Here is a 22850-nt window from a genome sequence, read left to right as displayed (position 1 = left end):
GGCTTTTTGTAGGCTGACTATATATGGAGATCTAATATATAGACAGAAAGAAAAAAATGTTGGTGAATATTCTATAACACTACAATTTGGGCATAAAAGTGTGTCTTGCATTCAAAGCTGGTAGATTCAGAACTACGGATTCTACAGACCCAAATGGCGGGAGGGACACATCCATTTACCAGAATCAGCAGATTCCAAGAATGTTATTATTTCCTCCCTTTGTCCTCCTACCTGGTACTGCAGTTTGCTGTGGGTCTTCCTGATTCAAGGAATTCAGTTGGTGCTACAAGATGCAAAGACCCATCTTCCCCTGCTTGCTCCCTCCCAGGTTACATACTGAACCCCCAGCCATCAAAGGAGTTGCTCTTCACATATCTCCTTTCTAAGATGGCAGAAGGGTTACTAAGATGTAGACAGTTCTGTGTTTGAGTTAGTGAATCCTGAGAAGCACACAGGTTTCCTAGGAATGTTGTCCCAGATTTTTGGAGTGGGAGTAATATCTGGGATGTGCACATTTTCAATGGGTCAGCTATACTGGTGTAAATCTAGACTGACTCTACTGATGTCTGTGGTGTTACTCTGGATTTACAGCAATGAAATGACAAATCTGGCCCAGTACCTCTAGTTCATTTGGCTCCCCTTTGCATAGAACCAAATTCATTTCACAGTTTGCCTCTAGAAAATTACACCATTACCTATAGTTACAAGACCTTGTGATATATGAAATGTGTAATTTTACCTTTGGAATATGATACACTCTTATGAATTATGCAGAGAAAATGTCTATCACTCCACCTACATAAGACATTTTTCTGAATATATGCATATTAGGCTGTCATATTAGTCAGATTGCTCTTATGGCCTGATGGCAGACTTCATTTGCAGCAGCCCAGGCATATGAAATCAAAGGGTCAAGCTATGACAGCTCTGACTTTTGGTTCCCTGTTGTTTTTTTTATTTTAAAATAGACCTTAATACTTCTTCAGTGTATTTTTTTAATGCATGTTTTTGTTCTTTCTGGTGCACACTCTCTCTGTCTATTCTGTATCTGTTTTTATAATTATAATACTTTGCACGTATATATAGCATTTTTATTTAAACATTTCATCATGCTGTGTGGACTTTACTAATTAAGATTCACAACATCCTGTGAGGTAAATAATGGATATACAAGAGCCACAGAGATATATAAAAGCCCATAAACCATACATACAGAATAAGCCATCAAAAAGTTATCATTTACCAACCATTGCTATACAGTCCCCTCACAGTTACCACAAATATTCTTTCTCCTGAGTATAGGGGGAAATTATGGTAACCTCGGGTACTTTAAAATGGTAATAGCTGGCAAATGCTTTTTTTTTTATGGTAACGACTGCCCTTGGGTTGAGAAATTATTCTCTAGTGCTACTTTTTAGATCTCTATTGCCAACTGAAAACTGACACTTAAAAGAATGTTGGGTGAACATGAGCAGTGAAAAGGTTCAACAGACCCAAATTTCTTTGCAATGTGCTTATCAATGCAATGAGAAAATTAACTGTTGGTCATAAGGTAATACAACCCCTACTCTATTATTGGACTAAATTCTGACACCGTTACCCACACTGAGTGAAACTTTATTCTGCAAGCAGTCCCATTGATGTTAAGGTACTACTCAACAAAAGTAAAGGTATCCCGGGCTACCCCATTGTATGAAATATAATCACAAATATTTGAATTATGCAGGTATATTTTAATTTGTAACAGTGTTTCCATTCTCTAGGATAGGTTCCTTCACTGCATAAAATTGAACGAAACACCAAAATATCTGTCTCTTGCCAGTTTCTGTATTTGAGCACTACATTGCGATATGGGAAAAGAGATTACTTTTCTTTTGAACCACATAAGAAAATTAGGGCAGACACATGTTGATTAATTACATTAGTAAGAAAGATCATCCACAATGTGCCTGCCTATGACTATTATCTCTGTTCTGCCATTCTGATGTCCCAAAATTGGATGCCTCCTCTTCCTCAGTTGGAATCACTAGACATGTAGGGCCAAATTCTCCACTGCCTGGTACCTTGTGTAGGCATTTACACCTCTGTAAAGTGAATTCAAAGTGGGTCTAAAATATCACCAAATCAGACTGAAAGTAAAAATTAAGGCCCCAGTCTTCTCAATATGAGGAAAATCGATCTTGATCCTCAAAAGTTAAACTATTGGTGCAGACTCCACTGTCAGTTCCAGTATGGCTCTTGAGTGTTGATTAGGAGAAATCAACATAAAATATATTGAGTCAAAATCAGTACTGGTGAAAGTCAATTTTCCTTAGTAGGGGAATTTGGCTTTGTGAATGGAGCATGAAACTTTGCTCCATCAGAAACCACACATGAATATAAAAGATTAAATTAATAATACTTTATTATTAGAACTGTCTGTACTTGGTCTACAATAAATATCATTTTGAGAAAATGTTGAAGCATGAAGATAAGCATACTTCTTGCCCTCTGAGAGCTATGACTGAATGTTATTTTGATTTTGGAATGCCCGTAACAATCAATGAGAGGTTTGCATCCAGATCACTGGCAGGACACAGCCCTTACAGGGCAAAATGTTGGATAAATTATTGAATTAGTGAATCTTGTATACCTGTAATGCTACTAGAATAGTTTAATGGATTACCTGCTGCATCCACACTCTGGCCAAGGTGCTTAAATATGTGTCTACCTTTAAACTTCTAACTAGTCCCATTGACTTAAGTGGAATTACTCACAGATAGAGCTGTTTGAGGATTTCAGGTTCTGATTTGCAGGAAATTCTGTGATTTTGAAATTAGTTTTGTTCTGAATCTGAATGAAAACAAAGGATTTCTAAAATTCCTGTGACATGAAATTTACAGGAAAAAAATGTAATCATGTCAATCAAAACACTTTGTTTCAATAAAATTGAAACATTGCATTTTAATGTTTACATTAATTTCTAAACAAAAGTTTATTTTATTTAAAAATCAAAACATTCTGTTCCAAAAATGTCACAGTGAAATGTATTGACTTATCAAAATACTTATTTTTCCCAATTTATTTCCCAAAAGGGAATTTCTTTGGAAATCAACACATTTCCGTAGGAAGTTTCAATTCCAATGAAATGACATTTTCTGATGGCAAAACATTCAATTGGAAAAAAATTGAGCAGCTTTATTTACATGGTTAAAGTTAGGCACATGCTTAAGAACCTTGCTCAACTTCATTCTCTTTCAGTAAATTAGACGTAACCCAGATAATCATAGGAATGTAGGACTGGAAGGGACCTCAATAGTTCATCTAGTCCAGTACCTTGCAAAGAGGCAGGAGTAAGTATTACTAAGAACCATCCCTACCAGGTGTTTGTCTAACTTGTTCTTACAAACCTCCAATGATGGAGATTCCACAAACTCCCTAGCTAATTTGTTCCAGTGTTAACTACTTCTACAGCTAGGAAATTTTTTCCTAATGTCTAATCTAAATCCCCTTTGCTGCAATTTAAGCCCATTACTTCTTGTCCTGTCCTCAGTGGTTAAAAAAGAACAATTTATCACCCTCCTATTTACAACAATCTTTTACATACTTAAAAACTGTTATGTCCCCTCTCAGTCTTCTCTTTTCCAGACTAAACAAACCCTATTTTTCATCTTTCTTCATAAGTCATGTTTTCTAGACTTTTAATCACTTTTCTTACTCTTCCCTGGACTTTCTCCATTTTTTCCACATCTTTCCCAAAGTGTGGTGCCCAGAACTGGACACAGTACTTATCAGTGCCGAATATAGAGGGAGAATTACTTCTGTTGTCTTGCTTATAACACTCCCAGTAATATGTCCCAGAATTATGTTCACTTTTTTTTGTATTACATTGTTGACTCAAATTTAGTTTGTGATCCACTATAACCCCCAGATCCTTTTCTGCAGTACTCCTTCCTAGGCAGTCATTTCCCATTTTGTGTTTGTGCAATTAATTATTCCTTCCTAAGTGTCGTACATTGCATTTGTCCTTATTGAATTTCATCCTATTAATTTCAGACAATTTCTCTAGTTTGTCAAGGTCATTTTGAATTCTAGTTCTGTCATCCAAAGCACTTGAAACCCCTCCAGTCTTGGCATTATTTGCAAACTTTACTTTCTATGCCATTATCAAAGTGTACTTTCTATGCCATTATCAAAATCATTTATGAGGATATTGAATAGAACCAGACCCAGAACAGATCCCTGCAGGACCTCACTCGATATGTCCTTCCAGCTTGACTGTGAACCATTGATAGTTACTCTCTAAGTATGTTTTTTCCAACCAGTAGTACAACCATGTATAGTAGGTTTGTGTAGGCTATATTTCCCTAGTTGGTTTAAGAGAAGATCGTGCGAGATAGTATCAGAAGCTTTAACTTGCACAGCTGACTTTTCACAACTTTTTTTTTTGGTCGTTTTGCATTTCCAAAGAGCTTGTTTTAATCATTTGTGTGTTCTATTTCTTCATTCCCTCACTCTCACCGTCACTATCATGTAACAGTGGAGGGTCACACTGTATGTATAATTGTAGCATTCACCATTGTATATTAGATGGCAAACACTCATGCCAGTGTAGGTTATTCATAGCTTCCAAATAAAACAGAGGTTAATTTCTGTGTGACAGAAAATGAGGCATTGCCATGTTAGTGTCTTCAATCTGATGACTGACTAATGGCAAATGCATATTCTCTGTGCAACCATTCCTAAAGCATACGCAGTGCAACATTTTCAACAGCATTTATGTGACTTAGGAGTTTAAGTCCCATTTTCAGAAATGAGTTAAACACTAGGGACCAAATCCTCAAATGTCTGTAGCACCACTGATTTCAATGGAAGTTGGGTGTTAAATATCTTTGAGGATCTGGTTTTAGAAGTCTACGTCCCATTGACTTCCAATGAGATATAGACTCCTAAGCCTCTTCCACATTTTTGAAAATGTTTCCCATCATATTTAGTTTCAATTACTTATGCTTAGCATATATATGTATATATTGGGCACCAACCTTTCCCTATTACAGTGATCCAGTTTGAGTTAACCTCATGTTGCACGCTGGTTAGCAAGACATTGAAATGCTCAAAATGCTTATCATACCTGATTGTGGACTCTGTTTTGGGATTTTAGCTGCTGCTTCAGGGCTGGCGGTGGAGCGCATTCGCTGATTGGAAAAGTTATGGACGCTACTGGGAACAGCTGCTGAGATGTTCTTGCGAGGTTTCATATCTTGCAACCACATTGGGGATGCTTCAAAGGCCTGCATTCGCCGAGAGTGGCTGTTAGCATTGACTTTGAGAAATGCCTGGGCCTTGTATTCCTGAAGGTCTCCATAGTTGGCATCTGTCACCCTGCACTCATACAAGCCTTCATCCTTTTTCCTCACTTTTGAAATCTGCAGCTTGTGGGAGATGTCATTCCCTTGTACTTTCACTGTCTGCAAGTTTTCCAGGAACAAAAAATATCAGACATTACCATTCTGACATTCTTTCTCTATGAAGAATATACTGACATACAGAATGCAGCTATCCTAAGGGTATGTCTACACTGCAGTTAGACACCAGGGACTGGCCTATTCCAGCTGATTTGGGCTTACAGGACTCAGACTGCAGGCCTGTTTAATTGCAGTGCAGACTTCTGCGCTTGGGCTGGAGCCCAGGCTCTAGGACCTGCAAGGTGGGAGGGTCCCAGAGCTCAGGTTGCAGCCTGAGCCTGGAAGTCTACACTTCAATTTATCAGACCCAAAACCCAAGCCCTGTGACCCCGAATCAACTGGCAAAGGCCAGCTGCAAGTGTCTAACTGCCATATAACAGACCCTAAAAGACCATGGGCCAAACCAATGTGATGTAATTTTGCTTATTTCAGTGAAATTACACCAAAGATGAATTTTGCTTTCTGTAGGCATAGGGACAACTGGTGACTTAATTCCAAATCTACTTAGATGGTTTTCTCTGAAATGTTAATTGGCCTCAGACAAACAACCCAGTCTCCCATGCTCTTTAATTAATTCTTTCAGATCATGAGCATTCTTAATGAGCTTTCTTGCATGAAGCTGATGTCAGTGCATTTCTTTGGTTAAACCTTTCCAATTAGATGACTTTATTGAATCATTCAGATTTCGAACCACTGCATTAACAGCCTTATTGAAGATGTTTGCCAATGTTTAAATTTCTTTAACACTTTATTAGATTATCTTGTAGTCTTCATTGTTTTAAAAATTATCACTTGACATTAAATTTGTCTCCTTCAGGCTTCTGCAAGGCATTTGCTAACTGTAATGCTGAGGCATCTGGTGACATGTAGCCAGTTCCCCCCCCCCCTTATTTATAGAAGCATGTGCTTATTAAAATATTGTGACATCTCTGTGATTTGACAATAGAAAATAGCTCATACTCTATGTTATGTTGGGAGGCATCAGCTAATACCAAGACAGGCAATGTATCCTAATCCTAAGGCAGCCTAACACATTTTTCACCTTATATAATTAATTTAAAAGCACAAATTATTTATTTTTGAAGACGTAACAAGACATTGCAATTTACTCATAAGTGAAAGGTACTAAAAAACACTAGCAAAAGTAGCAGATTTTTTCTGTACACTTCTTTCCTTATAGTCATTTATATTTAATTGTATATTACTTGATATCTGTGATACCAGAACACTTTTTCATTTATGGATTACCCTAACAGCAAGCCAGTTTGAGGGTTCATCATCATTGAAAACTATGAGTTTTAGGGAGTGCCCTTAATTCTGCTGCCTATATCCGTTATATAAATTCAGATGCAAATGTAGCTTCATTTAATGTAACTACAGAAGATTGAAGGCAGTATGCAGTAGAGAAACATTTGGATAATGAAGATGTGACAGATCTTAGAAAAGGAAAAGTATTACACTGCAACCAGGTATATGTTATTTATGATTATTCAACATAATGTTCCTGACAACTTGGCATATCATAGTCACCGTTTTGGCAAAGCCCTTATCCTGCCTGTTGTGTAATTTGTAGGGCAATACTTGTGGATACCTGACTGCAGCAAGAAATGTGATAGACTTTTAAGCATACAATGTTATTGTTCCCAGCTCCGCATATGAATTATTTTATATGGCAAACTGTACTCACGATATAGATTAAATGTTTCAAGCATAATGTAAGCAACATTAAATCCACAGAAAGTGCTGGATAGTTAATCTTAATCAATAATAATATAATACCTATACTGATCCAGTTATCAAAAACAATAAAAAAAGAAATTGGAAGGGCAGTCAGCATGTAAATTGTCTCTGTGGGCCAAATTCTGCTGTCATGAATCCCCATGCAACATCAACAAAGTCAATGGTGTTGCAGAGAAGTAACTGAGTGCCGAATTTGTTTTCTCTTTAGCCATTTCTACATTTTAAAATGCAAAGAAAGCATGCTTCATGATATAGTGTTCCTCTTCCAAATGACATAGTCATAGATTCTAAGCCCAGAAGGGACCACTGTGATCACCTAGTCTGACCTCATATATAACACAAGCAATAGAAGGTCTCCAAAATAATTCCTATAGCATATCTTTTAGAAAAAACACCCAATCTTGATTTTAAAATTGCCATGGAGAATCCACCATGACCCTTGGTAATATGTTCTAATGGTCAATTACTCTCACCATTAAAAATTTACACCTTATTCCAGTTTGAATGTGTCTTATCTTCAACTTCTGGCTATTGGATTGTGTTATACCTTTCACTGCTAGATTGAAGAGCCCATTATTAAATATGTGTTCCCCATACACGTACTTAGAGACTCATAGGTGCTAGAACTAGGGATGCTGGGGGTGCTGCAGCACCGCCTGGCTTGAAGTGGTTTCCATTACATACAGAGTTTACAGTTTGGCTCAATGGTTCTCAGTACCCCCCCCTATAAAAATTGTTCCAGCATCCCTGTATAGACTGTAATCAAGTCACCCTTTAACCCTCTCTTTGTTAAGCTAGACAGATTGAGCTCCTTGAGTCTCACTATAAGGCATGTTTTCTAATGCCTTAATCATTCTCGTTATTTTTCTCTGAACCCTCTCCAATTTATCAACATCCTTTTTGAATTATGGGCACCAGAATTGGACAAAGTATTCCAGCACCAGTTGCAGCAGTGCCAAATACAGAGGGGAAATAACCTCTCAATTCCTACTCAAGATTCCCCTGTGTATGCATCCCAGGATCACATTAGCTCTTTTGGTCACTGTGTCACACTGGAAGCTCATGTTCAACTGATTATCCACCACAACCACCATGTCTTTTTCAAAGTCACTGCTTCCCAGGATAGAGTTCCCCATCCTTATATATGGCCTGCATTCTGTGTTCCCAGTTGCATATGTTTACATTTAGCCATATTACAATGCATACTGTTTGCTTGTGCCCAGTTTAACACATGATCTAGATCATTCTGAAAAAGAGACCTGTTCTCTTCATTATTTATCATTCCCTCAGTTTTTGTGTCATCTGCAAACTTTATCAATGATGAAGTTATGTTTTCTTCTAGGTCATTGATAAAGACGTTATATAGCATAGAGCCAAGAATCAATCTCTGTGGGACCCCACTGGAAACAGACCCACTCATTACAGTTCCTTTTTGAAAACTATCAGTTAGCTAGTTTTTAATACATTTAATGTGTCCCATGTTAATTTTATATTATAGTTTTTTTTTTTAATCAAATGTTTTGTGGTACCAAGTCAAACACTTTACAGAAGTTTATGTATTTTATATCAACACTATTACCTTTGTCAACCAAACTTGTAATCTCACAAAAAAAAAAAGATATCCAGTTAGACAGGATCTATTTTCCATAAATTCATGTCAATTTGTATTAATTACGTCACCCTTCTTTAGTTTTTCATTAATCAAAACCCTTAACAGCCACTCCATTAGCTTTCCAGAGATCGATGTCAGGATGACAGGCCTATAATTACCCAGGTCATCCTGTTTACCCTTTCTAAAAATTGGCCCAACATCAGCTTTCTTCTAGTCTTCTGGAACTTGTGCTACAAGACTTATTGAAAATCAACATTAGCAGACCAGTGAGCTCCTCAGTCAGCTCTTTTTAAATTCTTGGATGCAAGTTATCTGGATCTGCTGATTTTAAAATGTCTAACTTAGTAGCTTCTGTTAAATATCCTCCAGAGATACTAGTGGAGTGGAAAAAGTGTTGTCATCACCATATGATGAGACTGAATCATCTGTTTTTCCCCCAAATACAGAAGAGAAATATTTATTGAACAATTGTATCATTACTGATAATTCTAGCATTTCCATCTAGTAATGGAACAGTACCATTGTCAGGATTCTTTTTATTCCTAATACATTGAAAAAATTCCTGATTGTTTTTAACTCTGCTGGCCATAGATTTCACCTCATGTCCCTTGGCTTCCCCCTTACCAATTTTCTTCAATTCCTAACTTCTGATTTATATTCTTTACTATCAACTTCCCCTTTCTTCCATTTGTTATATTTTGTTTGTTTTATTTTTTATAGTTGTCTTCATTTCCCATTAAACCACGTAGGTTTTGTTTTTGTTTTTTTAACCAGGGCATTCTTCTTCAGTTGTGAGATTGTGACTTTTGAGGCATCTAGTTAGGTGATCTTAAATGATTCCCAATTATCATCACATTTTTCTGATTATATTCTTTCTCCCAGCTGATTTGGTTCATAAATGTTTTTCAGTTTTGTGAAACTGGCTCTATTAAAGCATATATAGTCTATATATATTGCTGGTCTGAACTTAATTCTTCTTGCACTTTTTAAATGTCATCAAGTCATGATCACTTGTACTTAAGTTACCATTAACTTTTAGTTCTGTGATCAGTTCCTCTGTATCTGTTAGGTAAAGGTCTAATATATAATTTCCCCATATTGGCTGAGTTAGGACATTGTCATCTATAATGTTTAGAAATTCCAATGATGCCTTATGCTGGATTTCTCATGCTGCCTGTACTATGTCACTCAAACTGAAGTCCCCCATGATCAATTTTTTCCCCCTACGCATTATTACTCAGTGCATAAGGAGATGGTTATCCTGTTCCATAGTGTGAATTAGTAGTCTGTAGCAGACACCAGCTCATGTCCCATATTGTGCTTTATCTGTTAGGACATTGATCACCAGAAATGGTGAGTTTCAACATTGTTAAAAACCCAGCCCTTACATATTACCATCTCTTGATAAGGATTTACCAACCACAGTTAACGGTTTATTCTCCATTTGGTATGGATACATTCCATTAATGCTAATAGGAATTCTATTCATGCATCCAAAAAAGGCTCCTTTTATAGCAAGTATATTTAGAATGCCACTGTAATGTAGACAACATTTTTTATTACAAATATAAAATATCTATTACACAAGCCTATAAAAATATTGGGCTGTATAATAGAATGGCCTGGCTTTAAATATCAACACACATAATAAGAGATACTTTTAATGCAAAAGGCCTGAACTGTAACAAAGATGAGCCAAATCCTGTAGTTCGTATTCAGTCAACATTCCTATGGACTTTGATGGAAGTTTTGAATGAGTATGTTCTGAGTAATTAGTGAGTTTATTGGTAATGGTTGTATTTCTATTGCAATAGTGCACAAATGCCCAAATCAGGGGTCCATCAATCCTCATCAGAACAAATGGTCCATTCCATGAAGGGTTTACAGGGTAAAGTGACAAACAACATAGGAAATGTGAGTGAGAAGGCTGTGGACAAAATGTGTACAGTGTTTAATATAATGTATATACATTAAAATGTCACTTCAACTATGGCCAACTGCCCTTCAACCTAACATTAATTAGTTGGCTAATTATTTGTAGGCACCAGAGAAGAAGGGAGTGAAGGTTTTAACATGCATGATTATCATATATTGCTGATTAATGTGGTTGTTGCTGATTTAGGGCCAGACTGTGCCTGTGTCGGGCTGCACTGCCCCAGTGGGAGTTCAAGATGGATTCTGTCTGAGAGGCAAAATCCCTCTGGAGATCATGTGAGATGTGTACACTGCAGTATTTGTTAAGAATGAACAATGGTCCCATCTCCTTAAATCTCTGGGGCACTGGAAGGGAGGTCCTGTACCCTGCTACCAGGTCCAGCACTGTCTGACCCATAATTGTGTGAAAACTTTAATCTCCAAATGGAAGATAGTTAATTCCAGTACTGTAGAGTCTAACCCTGAAGGCTTGACACAGAGAGCATACCCAATAAAATCAATAGAGTTATTGCCATAGGAAGAACTGCATCCTGGCTCTTATCAGGTCAGATGCCCTCTCAGCAGCATCAATGTCTGTTCTCTGCCAGCTTTAACTAATTTCTGAAATCACCCATTTAAATAGCTACATATTCAGCTGAAGGGAAATGCAGTTTCAGGGCAAACTTTCAGCATTTATTCCTCATTTAGAATTCTGGGACTGGATCAACCTCTCCAGGGATCAACCGCTCAGGAGGGGCTAATTGGGGGTGGGACTCTGTGCCAGGTGAGAATAACCTTGAGGAGTTGCCCCATTTTCAGAGTGGAAGAGGGCATAGTGGGCTTTTCTCCTGTTGAATAAGCCAGAGGGTGCACCCATCAATTTAACGGATCACCAGATGGCCAGGGCCAGCCAAAGGAAATCCATATACTTCTGTCAGCCCTGCATCCCCTCCATCTTGTCCTGTCACCATGGCTCCAATGGAACTGTGGTAACAGGGCTTCCCCAGCACCATCATAAAAGGAGGAGAGGGAGAGGGATCTTGCCACCAAGAGGAGACTCCAAAGCAGAGCTAGTACAGTCCCAGGCAGGGAAATCTGGGAGGAGGGGGGCGATTTGCATGGCACTGGTACAGGGACCTCCAGCCTTCACCACTAGCCAAACTGTGCCTAAACCACTGCCCACCTTTGGCATGCTCAGTTCCCCACCTCCTTCCTCCCCCCCCCCCGGCAGATCCCAGCCCCATGGAGAGCCTTCCGCAGGGTCAGGGGAAGTAGGTCTGGGGTGAGGTGAAAAGGGGAGCAGTGCTCAGGAGGATACGGATCCACCTTTCCTTGCAGGATGAGGAATATTTGGGGCAAGCATGCCTTGGCACTTGATTTTGCTTTTGTTGAGGAAATCTGTACCAATGCAGTTTAATGAACCCATTGGGGATATATTGTTTCTGTGATAATATGTAGAGTGCTAGGAAAGCATCTCTTTCTGAGTCTCTCTCTCATCCTGTAGTAACCAGCCTCAGAGGGGGTGGGAGGAACAGAGAAACTAAAGTAAGTTCCATGACTGTGATTAGTTGGTTGCCCACAGGCTTTTGGGTGCATGTTACATTAATGCCAAAGGTAAAGTAATTAACTATGTAGGAATGCTCTCTCTTTTTTTTTTTTTTCAAATACTTACGCTTATCTTTGTTCCGTCATTGTCCAAGTCTCTCTCTGGTAAGAGCTCCACCTATTGGGAAAGGATAACATTTGTGAGGAGCTGTTGCCGTGCAGTGCTGGGCTACTGGCCCTTGTGCAAAATAACCACTAAAGCGCAACAGATTATTTCAGCCAGCCTTTCCCCGAGAACACTTGCATGCTAAGTGTGCCACCTATAGGCAGAACCTCATTGGGAGAGTTGAACAGACTGAATTTAGCTTCAGTTCTATACAAGTGCTATTGCGGCAGCCTGCATTATAGGATTGTGGCACGCTGAAAACACTGTATTGAAAACGAGAACAGATGCGTAGTGTCTTCTTGTAAGACTAAACTGTCATTCTCCATCCTATTACGATCAGGCTTCAGGAAGAATCCTCAGTATAAAACTCGTGTGGACGGCATAGGAGGATTAAAATGTTAGAGAGAATGATTTTTTTCCCCCAATCCTATCTCAGGGAAAATGTTCAAGGCAAAGGGAGAGTTCTTTCTCTCCTTTCTTTACATAAGTAAGGACTGAGCCCAGTGGATGCTTGTGTGGTTGTCCTGAAATCCTAAACTGATTCCTATTAGAAGGATATTTAATTTTTTCAGTGTAACTATCAATCAGAAACAATGCAAGGGGGAAAAACCGAGGTTCTGTACAGAAAAGAGTCCTCGACACTAGGCTTTGAAGGCTACAAGAGTGGGTTTTTTGTTTTGTTTTGGAAGCTGTGAATCCCCAAAAACAGCTTCCCCCCCCCCATGCCTGACGAATTAGATTTACAGATTCCAGTGCCCCAATGGCTAATAAGGGATTGTTGTAGTATCTTGACACTTGGGAAATGCACTCCTTCAAGCAGCAACTCTATTAACATAGGATTTGTTTGAAGAGAGAATCAGACTTGAGAAATCCATGTCGCTTTCCTAAAATGTGAAGCTGAGCTAGGGGAGTGGCAGGCACCGAAGATCCCATCCCCTGGGGTGGGCATTTCTCCCTGCAGCCTGCTGTGCTACCGTTCATGGGTAGCATTAAGCCTTCAGCGAAATCCACTACCCCCTCCCCCCCTTTTTGGCGTGCTTGGGTGGATTGGCCGCTTGGAGGGGAGGGGGAAGCCCAGTGGAGGCGCATCGGTACCTGAGTGCCCGTCACCTCGCCTCCAGCCTCCTGCTCCTCGGCTGCTCGCAGAAACCACCACTGGATCTCGAGGTACACCGAGGCGGAGCCGCTCTGGAAAGCGCACGACATCTCCACGTTCTGCCCTTCAGTGGCTGTGACATTTCGGGGGAACTCGGTGAATTTTGCTGCAAAACAAACGCAAACAGCTTATTGGGATCTCCCGCTCCTTCTTCTCTCCTCTTCCCCCTCCCCCCATTTTCGTCTGTTTTTCTTTCTTGTTCTCTATCTCCCTACCTTTTCCCCTCCCTGTTTCCTTGTCCTTTTCTCACTGCCTCCTTTACATTTCCCCATTTCTATCGCGCCCATTTCTCTGTTCCTCATCTTTTCTCACTCCCTTTCCCCATCTCTCTTCTCCTTCTCTTGCCCCCATCCCCCGCCCCCCGCTTTGTCTCACACATTTATATATTTTCGCCAATACGCACAACTCCCGCTCTTGTGCTCAAGTCCCGCTAATGGGAAAGCTAAGTACCCCCTCTGATCGCTCCCCTGGGTTAAGAAAGTTACATATAATTAGATCCAAATATCCTTGGGTGGAATGCAGTATTTCACCAAACACATTGAGGGATTTCAGTGAAAGGCAATTTGGAAAATCAGCACCGCTCATGTATTGCATTTCCTAGGTGAGTGCATGTGAATGATTAAACTCTACATGGTTAACTGAAATAGATATTTAGAATGTGTAATGTGCTAAGAGGTGCGTTATGATCACTCATCAAAATGCACGTTTCAAACACATTAACTGAGTCACGTATTTCTTTTATGATAATTTATGCTCTCACAGTGAAACGAATAAACAGTGTTTCTTATCATTCTTCATCCTGGCAGACCCACTTTCCAAAACGAACAAACACCTCCTCTTTAAATATGACTACTCCCATCTTCCCACACCATTCTACGGTTGAGCAAAATTCCTACAAATACACACAGTGCAAGACACCAATGTTTCTTAAAAGTCACCATCGAGCCACCCTATATGTTCCTTAGGCTCGTGTGTAGCTCATCTAAAAATCGAGCAAACTTGATGATAAATCTTGTAGACCCCATCCTGGCCAGTGAAAGAAAAAAAAATAAACCTCCTGGTTCAAATCTAAGAAACACTGGACAGGAACAGACCCATTGCTCAAAGAATTCAACAGCCAGTTATCCATTCCCAGCTGTGTGTTGTTATAGGCTGACAACGCTTAGGAGGGAATGTTTGCAGTGTTCCCCTTTCTCCCTAATGCGTCCAAGCTCCTCATTTGAAGTTTATTTGTGGGGTGATTTGGGAATATACCGAACCCCCGTTTGCTTTCTAAACACTTGTACTACGAGACAGAGGCATAAAAAAAGCTGCTATTTCTTTTATTTTACAGTGCCTCCCCCCCCCCCCCCGACATTCTTTTTAGTCAACGCTAGCTGTTCAGCTAGTTAACGGGCAAAGTGACTCTTCATTCTGCATGCTCACGGATTGAAAGAAGTTTTCCTCCCTGGTCAGTGTTAAAAAAATATATACATCAGGACAGGAGTTGTGTTTGCAGAAATGATGCAGCGTTCAGCGGGCAGCCTGAGACGCTCTGTCCATGGTGCTGAAATGATCACTGCAGCCCTCAAAGTCCCAAACAACTGGATTCTGCAGAGCTGGGGCTGCTTGGAATGCAAGACGCCCTTTTTAGTGAGGTCTTCAAAGAAGTCGATCTTTTTTTGAGATCTATACATAATCACTAAAGGGAAACAAAGGGCTGAGACTGAGGATCACGGAAAAGAGTGGAAAAGGAGCCAGATCCTATATAGATTGCAATATTTAATGAAGGCACACGATTTAGCCATCTTACATTATGTGTGCATGTAATAATTACGTATGCATGGGTGGGTATTCGCTGTAAACATACATATATACACAACCCAAACACGCGTATGTATGCATTCATTACAAATATACACACAGCATTTTCGTCCGTCCAAGGTATTTCTCATTTTCCCTTCTTGCAATCTAGTATGAGCAGTCGGTTTAGGGGCAAACTTCTCCCCTCTTTTGCTGTTTGTAATTTCTAAGGCTTGGAATCTATATTCTCCTATGCATCTTTTTGGGAGCCCTGCTTCGGATTTTAGGGAGTACACACACATTTGACAAAGAGCGATCTTACCTTGGGTAGAAAGTCCTTGTTGAATATACAAAACGGAAAAGAAAATGCATCCAACATAAGCCAGAAAGATCCCCATCATTCCAAAGCGAAGCAAAAGTCACATCAGGGTAACAAAAACCAAAGGTGCCCTCAAAGAAAGGAATCACACACACACACACACACACACAAATTTACAGAAAGGCTCTGCGCTGTAGCCCTGGCTGCGACACTGCGAGCATTCTGCTACTCAGTGGAATCTTTTCTTTGGGAAGAGAGGGTATTGCAATACATTGAGGGTTCAGATGAGCTGGCTCGGGCGCTGTGATGCTTGAAGTCCAGACCCAGACTAAAAAAAAAGAAACGTTGAAAAGTGGGTATCAGCTGCCTTCTCTGCCTTTTTTCAGCTACCTGGCAGCTCCGTCCAACGTCAGCTCCAGCTGCTCAGGATTGCGTGATGATGACTGCCCTCCCTAAACGCTGATCCGGCTTAGGAAGTGGGGAGTGGGGGAAAGGGGAGGGGATGGGAGGAAGGGAGAGGAGTCTACTGTGCTTGCATTGCTTCAACTTTTCCCTCTAATGGCTGCGATGATGCCTTTAACCCTTCACACCTTCTGGGTTCTCCATACCTCTCCACCTGCTGTTACTTGGGCTGGGTAACATGCTGGAGGAAAGCCGACTTTTGCGTATGACTGTGGAACCTAGGAGCCTTTATTGTACTGATACAATCTCCAGTCTGGCATCTCACATCGGTCAGAGACTAAGAGGGCAATGGAGTGGTTTGTTTTTTGGTGGGTCTCTCTCTCTCTCTCTCTCTCTCATGTAGGGGAAAACAGTTAAATATTAGTTAATATTATGAGTATGCTGTTGAACTTCTTGTTCACTGTCCCAAATAACTATGATCACCTAATATTTTTCATTCAAAATGTTGTTGATCAGCTTTTTTTTTCCAAAATAGATTAACAAGATTTAAAAATAATCAGTTGCTCATAGGATACATGTATTTATATATGATGTTAGGATATATATGGGGAAATACCTATACTCACTTATACATGTGTATGTGTGATTTGCCCAGAAAAAAAATCAGTCTTTGACACTTTGATATTCTATTGATGTGCCATAATAAAATTTATATAACTATAGTACAGAGAGATTTTTAACTACATAAAGAATTTTTCCTTCCAGACTGTATTCATTGCACATTACTTGTATCGACCGGGATTCATAAGACTATGATACCATATTGCAGTCAAGAGGCAACTCTTGACTATAATAGGTGTTCAAAGAGTCTTAAAAAGACCCCTCTGTCCAAAATATCCTGCTGCCTATAGGAAAGGGCCATCCAGAAAGTATTCCTGGCACTAAGGAAACAATAAATACCTTTGCATGGATATCAAAGACTACGAAAAAATCAGGACATGAAGTGGGTATATGACAAGTAGTCAGACTGTCAGATCATTTATATCATTCATAGATATAAGCTAAAAACTAAACATTTAGAGCCATTTAGGAAAGAACTGTAGCCATAAAATTGCATTATATCCATATGGACAAACTGTTTTCCCATTGAGTGAAACGTTGGGGAGGTCTGTCATTTAAAACAATGGAAATGCAGCAGTTCCACAATGGTTAAGGAGCAACTTTTGCTTTACTCACTGCACCAATCTCTCTCAGATAAAGTGATTATATCTACATCAGACATTTGACACAAGAAAAATAACTATTTAGAACCTGAACATGGGATTAAAGTGTCTCCAGCTTTAAAAGTGATTTCACCTCACCATTTATTTATTTTACGAATGTCAGACTTCCCCTCGATATTTATATAGCAGAAGGAGATATTTCCCCATGATAATGGTCTGTTCCACTGATGTCACCTTTTAAGTATAGCGATGGCTTTTAATAAAAAAAAAAGTACAGTATAAATACTCAAAAAATGACTGCAGATACAGCAAAAGTACTTAATTTGGAAGGGTTTATTTTGCTATAGAGGTTGTTCTTATGGAGGTCATGATAAATGTATCGAAAACCAGAGAAAAGTCTACAAAAAGAAGGAAGAGAAAAACAAGTCCTTAAACATGATAAGACTGAATTTTCAAAAGGAACTAGTGATTTTGACATCTCAGTTATTAGGTGCCCAACATGAAACACCTGATTTTTCAATGGTGGGATCTCAGCATTTTCTGAAAAGTCAGGCACCTTTCAGGTGTCTCAAGCTGAGCAGCCAAAATCCCTACTCACCTTTGAAAATATAGGCCGACTGATTATATGCTTCAGTTTAACTACATACGTGTCATCAGTAATCAATGTAAATGACAAATTACACATACATTATCAGCAGTCAAATTGAATGCAAACTAGATTGAAAAACAGATTTTATGCAGCATCACCTGGTTTGGAGGGAAAGAGGGAACCATAAAGAGAGCAATCTTTCCAATCCAGACAAAATTTAATTTTTGCAATTTGCAATTCCAGGTGAAAGCAAATAGATTTCTCAGAAAGGTATTATAATCAGCTGAAGTAACTAAAACTTGTGCTACCATGATAGCAAGGGGACTCTTTACTGAATATACAAAATAACATCTGGCCTTGTTAATTTTAGAAAGTTGAAATAGTGAAAAGAATCCTAAAACTTGGACTATGGTCAGTATATTGCTTTACTCACACAATGTAATAGTGTTATATAATGTTATCAAACGTTGCTAGTAGAAATGATTAGCTTTAAGCAGTTTCACATAGGAAAAAAAAAATCCTCTTCTGCCTGTCTGAGTAAAATGCACTCTGATGCAGAGACCTTGCCCAGAGTCAACTGCATCATGTACGTCCCACATTGGGGCTATAGGGAAGTACTTGGACCAGATATGCTGGGAATCTCTGCATTTCTCTTGTGCTGCAGAAAGGGTTTTTATGCTGACCCCTATAATATGGTGTGAAGGTCACTGATGGTGGCTTGTGGGAGGAGTTATTAAATTGATGTTTTTGCCACTAGAGTGGCTCTAAGACATGTATAACTGGCAAGGAGGGGCTGTGGACACTCAATGCATAGGCTGGAGCATCTGCACACAATAAGGGAGAATTTCAAAAGTGCTTAAGGATTTAGCAGCAGAAATTCTATTGATCTGGATCTGAATATTGCAGCTTCAGCCTATTTCTAATGGTCATTCATTATAATTATTGTTTAATATGTATATCACTGTAGCACCCATTCAGGATCAGTGTGTCCTTGTACACTGTTCAAACACATAGGAAGATGGGTTCTCTAACCCAAGCAGCTTACAAGCTCAAGAAATGTATACCTCTATTGATTGGTCTGAGTGACTTCAAGGTTCATATTGATTATGAATTTTCTAGGTGAATTATTGATCCCATTCACAGTATGTCTTTATCTAGATCTATTGTTGGAGAAAATTTGTCAGCTCCTTAAGAAGGGAAGGGTGCCAGCATCTGTTAAAGAAACTGTCATTAGGTTCCTTCTCAAGAAACCATTTCTTGATGTGGAAAATCTTATTTATTGATTTGTCTCAGATTTCTCATTTCTGAGGAAGGTTATCAAGAAAATTGTGGGAAAGCCAACTTTAATAACACCTAGTTTTCTTTGATCCCAGCTGTGACACTGGAAGACCAGGTGCCAGTTCATGCCAAGGCCCCAGGCCCTACTGAACACTGACAAATGCATAGCTGGAAACCAATCTGGCTCACCCTAATGACCGTATCCAATACTATAAGTTAATATGTATATGTTTGCTCTGTAATTATAAAGAAAAAATTGCTAAGGGCTTGTCTACACTTACAACATTGCAGTAAAGCAGATGCACCAGTAGTAGTGCTTAGTGAAGATGCTACCTATGCCCTTGGGAAAGCTTCTTCTATTGGCATAGGTACTCCACCTCCCCCAGAGATGGTAGCTATATCTAGCTATATCACTGGGAGAAGCTATCCCATTGACATACCACTGTCTACACGGGGGAGGGAGGGGGGTTAGGTCAGTATAACTACATTGCCCAGGGGTGTGGATCTCCCACACCCCTGAGTGACCAAGCCTAAGGGTATGTCTACACTATGAAATTATAGAATTCAATCTTTAGAAAGCGATTTTATACAGACGATCGTGTAGGTCTCCACTAAGCGCAGTAGGTCGGTGGAGTACGTCCTCAATACCGTGGCTAGCATCGATTCACGGAGTGGTGCACTGTGGGTAGCTATCCCACAGTCCCCTCTGCTCACTGGAATTCTGGGTTAAGCTCCAAGTGCCTGGTGGGGCAAAAACATTGTTGTGGGTGGTTTTGGGTACATGTCATCAGTCTCCCCTCCCTCCCTCACTCCCTCCTTGAAAGCAATGGCAAACAATCGTTTCACACCTTTTTTCCTGGGTTATCCATGCAGATGCCATTGCATGGCAAGCATGGAGCCTGCTCAGCTCAGCTGTTGCAAGCATTGTAAACACCTTGCGCATTATCCTGCAGTACGTGCAGAGCCTGGCTAGGAGCCACCAGCATGAGGACAATTGTGGGGAGGACATGGACACAGACATTCTTGAAAGCACGGGATGTGGCAATTGGGACATCATGGTGGTAGGGGGCAGATTAATACAGTGGAACACCGATTCTTGGCCCGGCAAACAAACACAGACTGGTGGGACCGCATAGTGTTGCAGCTATGGGATCATTCCCAGTGGCTGTGAAACTTTTGCATGCATAAGGCCACTTTCATGGAACTTTGTGACTTGCTTTCCCCTGCCCTGAAGTGGAAGAATACCAAGATCAGAGCAGCCCTCACAGTTGAGAAGTAAGTGGCGATAGCCCTCTGGAAACTTGCAACACCAGACAGCTACTGGTCAGTCGGGAATCAATTTGGAGTGGGTAAATCTACTGTGGGGGCTGCTGTGATCCAAATAGCCAATGCAATCACTGAGCTGCTGCTATCAAGAGTAGTGACTTTGGGAAATGTGCAGGTCATAGTGGATGGCTTTGCTGCAATGGGGTTCCCTAACTGTGGTGGGGCGATAGACAGAATGCATATCCCTATCTTGGCATCGGACCACCTTGCCAACCAGTACATAAACTGCAAGGGGTACTTCTCAATGGTGCTGCAAGCACTGGTGGATCACAAGGGACAACATCAACATGGGATGGTCGGGAAAGGTGCATGACACTCGCATCTTTAGGAACTCTGGGCTGTTCAAAAAGCTGCAAGAAGGGACTTTCTTCCCAGACCAGAAAATTACCACTGAGGATGTTGAAATGTCAATAGTTATTCTTGGAGACCCAGCCTACCCTTTGCTCCCATGGCTCATGAAGCTGTACACAGGCAGCCTGGACAGTAGTGAGGAGCAGTTCAACTATAGGCTGAGCAAGTGCAGAATGGTGGTAGAATGCCTTTGGACATTTAAAAGCCCACTGGCGCTGTTTGCTGAGTAGGTTAGACCTCAGCACAACCAATATTCCTATTGTTATTGCTGCTTGCTGTGTGCTCCATAATGTCTGTGAGCGTAAGGGGGAGACGTTTATGGCAGGGTGGGAGGTTGAGGCAAGTCACCTTGCGGCCAAATTTGAACAGCCAGACACCAGGGTGATTAGAAGAGCACAGCTAGGCGTGCTGTGCATCAGAGAGGCTTTGAAAAACAGTTTCATGACTGGCCAGGCTATGGTGATACAGTTGTGTGTGTTTCTCCTTGATGCAAAACCACCCCCTTTGTTGAATGTACTTCCCTGTAAGCCAACCACCCTCCCCCCTTCGACCACAGCTGGCAAAGGAAATAAAGTCCCTATTGTTTTGAATCCATTCACTGACAAGGTAGCCCGGGTGGGGTGAGGGAGGAGGGAAGGACAAGGCCACATTGCTTACTATAGCCACACCACAAATCCAAGCTGTTTGAATGACAGCCTTCTGTTGCTTGGGCCATCCTCTGGAGTTGAGTGGCAGGGTGCCCGGAGCCTCCGCCCCCCCTCCCCACATTGTTGGGCGTCTGGGTGAAGAGGATATGGAACTTGGCAAGGAGGGCAGGGGGTTATACAATAGATGCATGGGGGATCTGTGCTCTAGTTGCCTTTCCTGCAGCTCCACCAGATGCCTCATCATGTCCGTTTGCTCCCCCATTAGCCTCCTCCTGCATGTTCTGATCACGCTCACTGTATGTTTTCCTGGCCTCTGCCACCGAATGCCTCCATGCATTCAGCTGTGTCCTATCAGTGCGGGAGGACTGCATGAGCTCAGAAAACATGTCATCGTGAGTGCGGTTTTTTGCCTTCTAATCTGCGATAACCTCTGGGACGGAGATGATAGGGGGAGCATAGAAACATTTGTACCTGCAGGGAGGATAAAAAGAGAGAGTAAAATTTAAGATACATTTTTGAAAACAAAAGGGAGACTCTTTCACAGTGAATCAAGCAATTCACAGCAGACAGCACATGTGCTTTACGTACAAGGTCACATTTTGCCTTTTATATTGAGCGCCTGCCGGTATGGTGATACATCACACGCAGCTGGGAAACAGAATTTTGTTTCCAGGCAGCCATGGTAAGCCAGAGGGTATGTGAGACTGGCTTCTTCTGCCTTCATAACATGTGGGAATGGTTTCAAACTGTAGCACCCTCCTTTTCCATAGCAAGCAATCCCGGTTGGGTTTGCCATTTAAAAGGAGGGGCTGAGGTTTTGGGGTGGCTGTGTAGCACACCCAGCCTCCTCCCCACCCCCCACGTGGCTATTCTCTGGGATGATCCCTTTTAACCAAGTGCAAACAGCCCAGCATGAACGGGGTCCTTTTACTGTTCCCTTACAAAAATTCCCCTATTTCAACCAGGTGACCATGAATGATATCACTCTCTTGAGGCTGACACAGAAAGATAAAGACCAAATGTTTCATGAATGCGACCAAAACCCAAGACCATTTGCTGCCATGCTTTGTGCTGCAATGATTTCAGACTACTTGCTATTGGCGTGGCGTGGTAAAGTGTCCTACCGTGGAGGATGAAATAAGGCAGCCCTCCCCAGAAACCTTCTGCAAAGGCTTTCAGAGTACCTCCCGGAGAGCTTCATGGAGATGTCCCTGGAGGATTTCCGCTCCATCCCCAGACACGTTAACAGACTTTTCCAGTAGCTGTACTGGCCACGAATGCATCCCGATTCTTCAGGGCAAATCAAACATTAAACACAATTGCTTTTAACCCCTGTAGTGTTGTTACAAATGTGCA

The 22850-nt window shown here is 40.8% G+C and overlaps 1 protein-coding gene across 2 annotated transcripts in view; it reads right to left on the bottom strand.

Moving 5' to 3' along the window:
- Window positions 1-15760, bottom strand: part of LOC112117090 (V-set and transmembrane domain-containing protein 2A) — a 28494-nt gene extending 12734 nt beyond the window's left edge. For both annotated transcript variants that reach the window (XM_024214965.2, XM_024214966.2), the window contains exons 1-4: window positions 15682-15760; window positions 13517-13683; window positions 12383-12433; window positions 5111-5447 (exon numbers count right to left, since the gene is read on the bottom strand). In XM_024214965.2, coding sequence (XP_024070733.2) covers window positions 5111-5447; window positions 12383-12433; window positions 13517-13683; window positions 15682-15760 — 634 coding nt within the window. The remainder of the gene's footprint in view (window positions 1-5110; window positions 5448-12382; window positions 12434-13516; window positions 13684-15681) is intronic.
- Window positions 15761-22850: the final 7090 nt, after the last annotated feature.

The sequence above is a fragment of the Terrapene carolina genome, unplaced genomic scaffold, assembly GCF_002925995.2.
Source record: "Terrapene carolina triunguis isolate 2854851 unplaced genomic scaffold, T_m_triunguis-2.0 Scaffold179, whole genome shotgun sequence".
Taxonomy (NCBI): Eukaryota; Metazoa; Chordata; order Testudines; family Emydidae; genus Terrapene; species Terrapene triunguis.
This window is presented reverse-complemented; position numbering and strand designations above follow the sequence as displayed.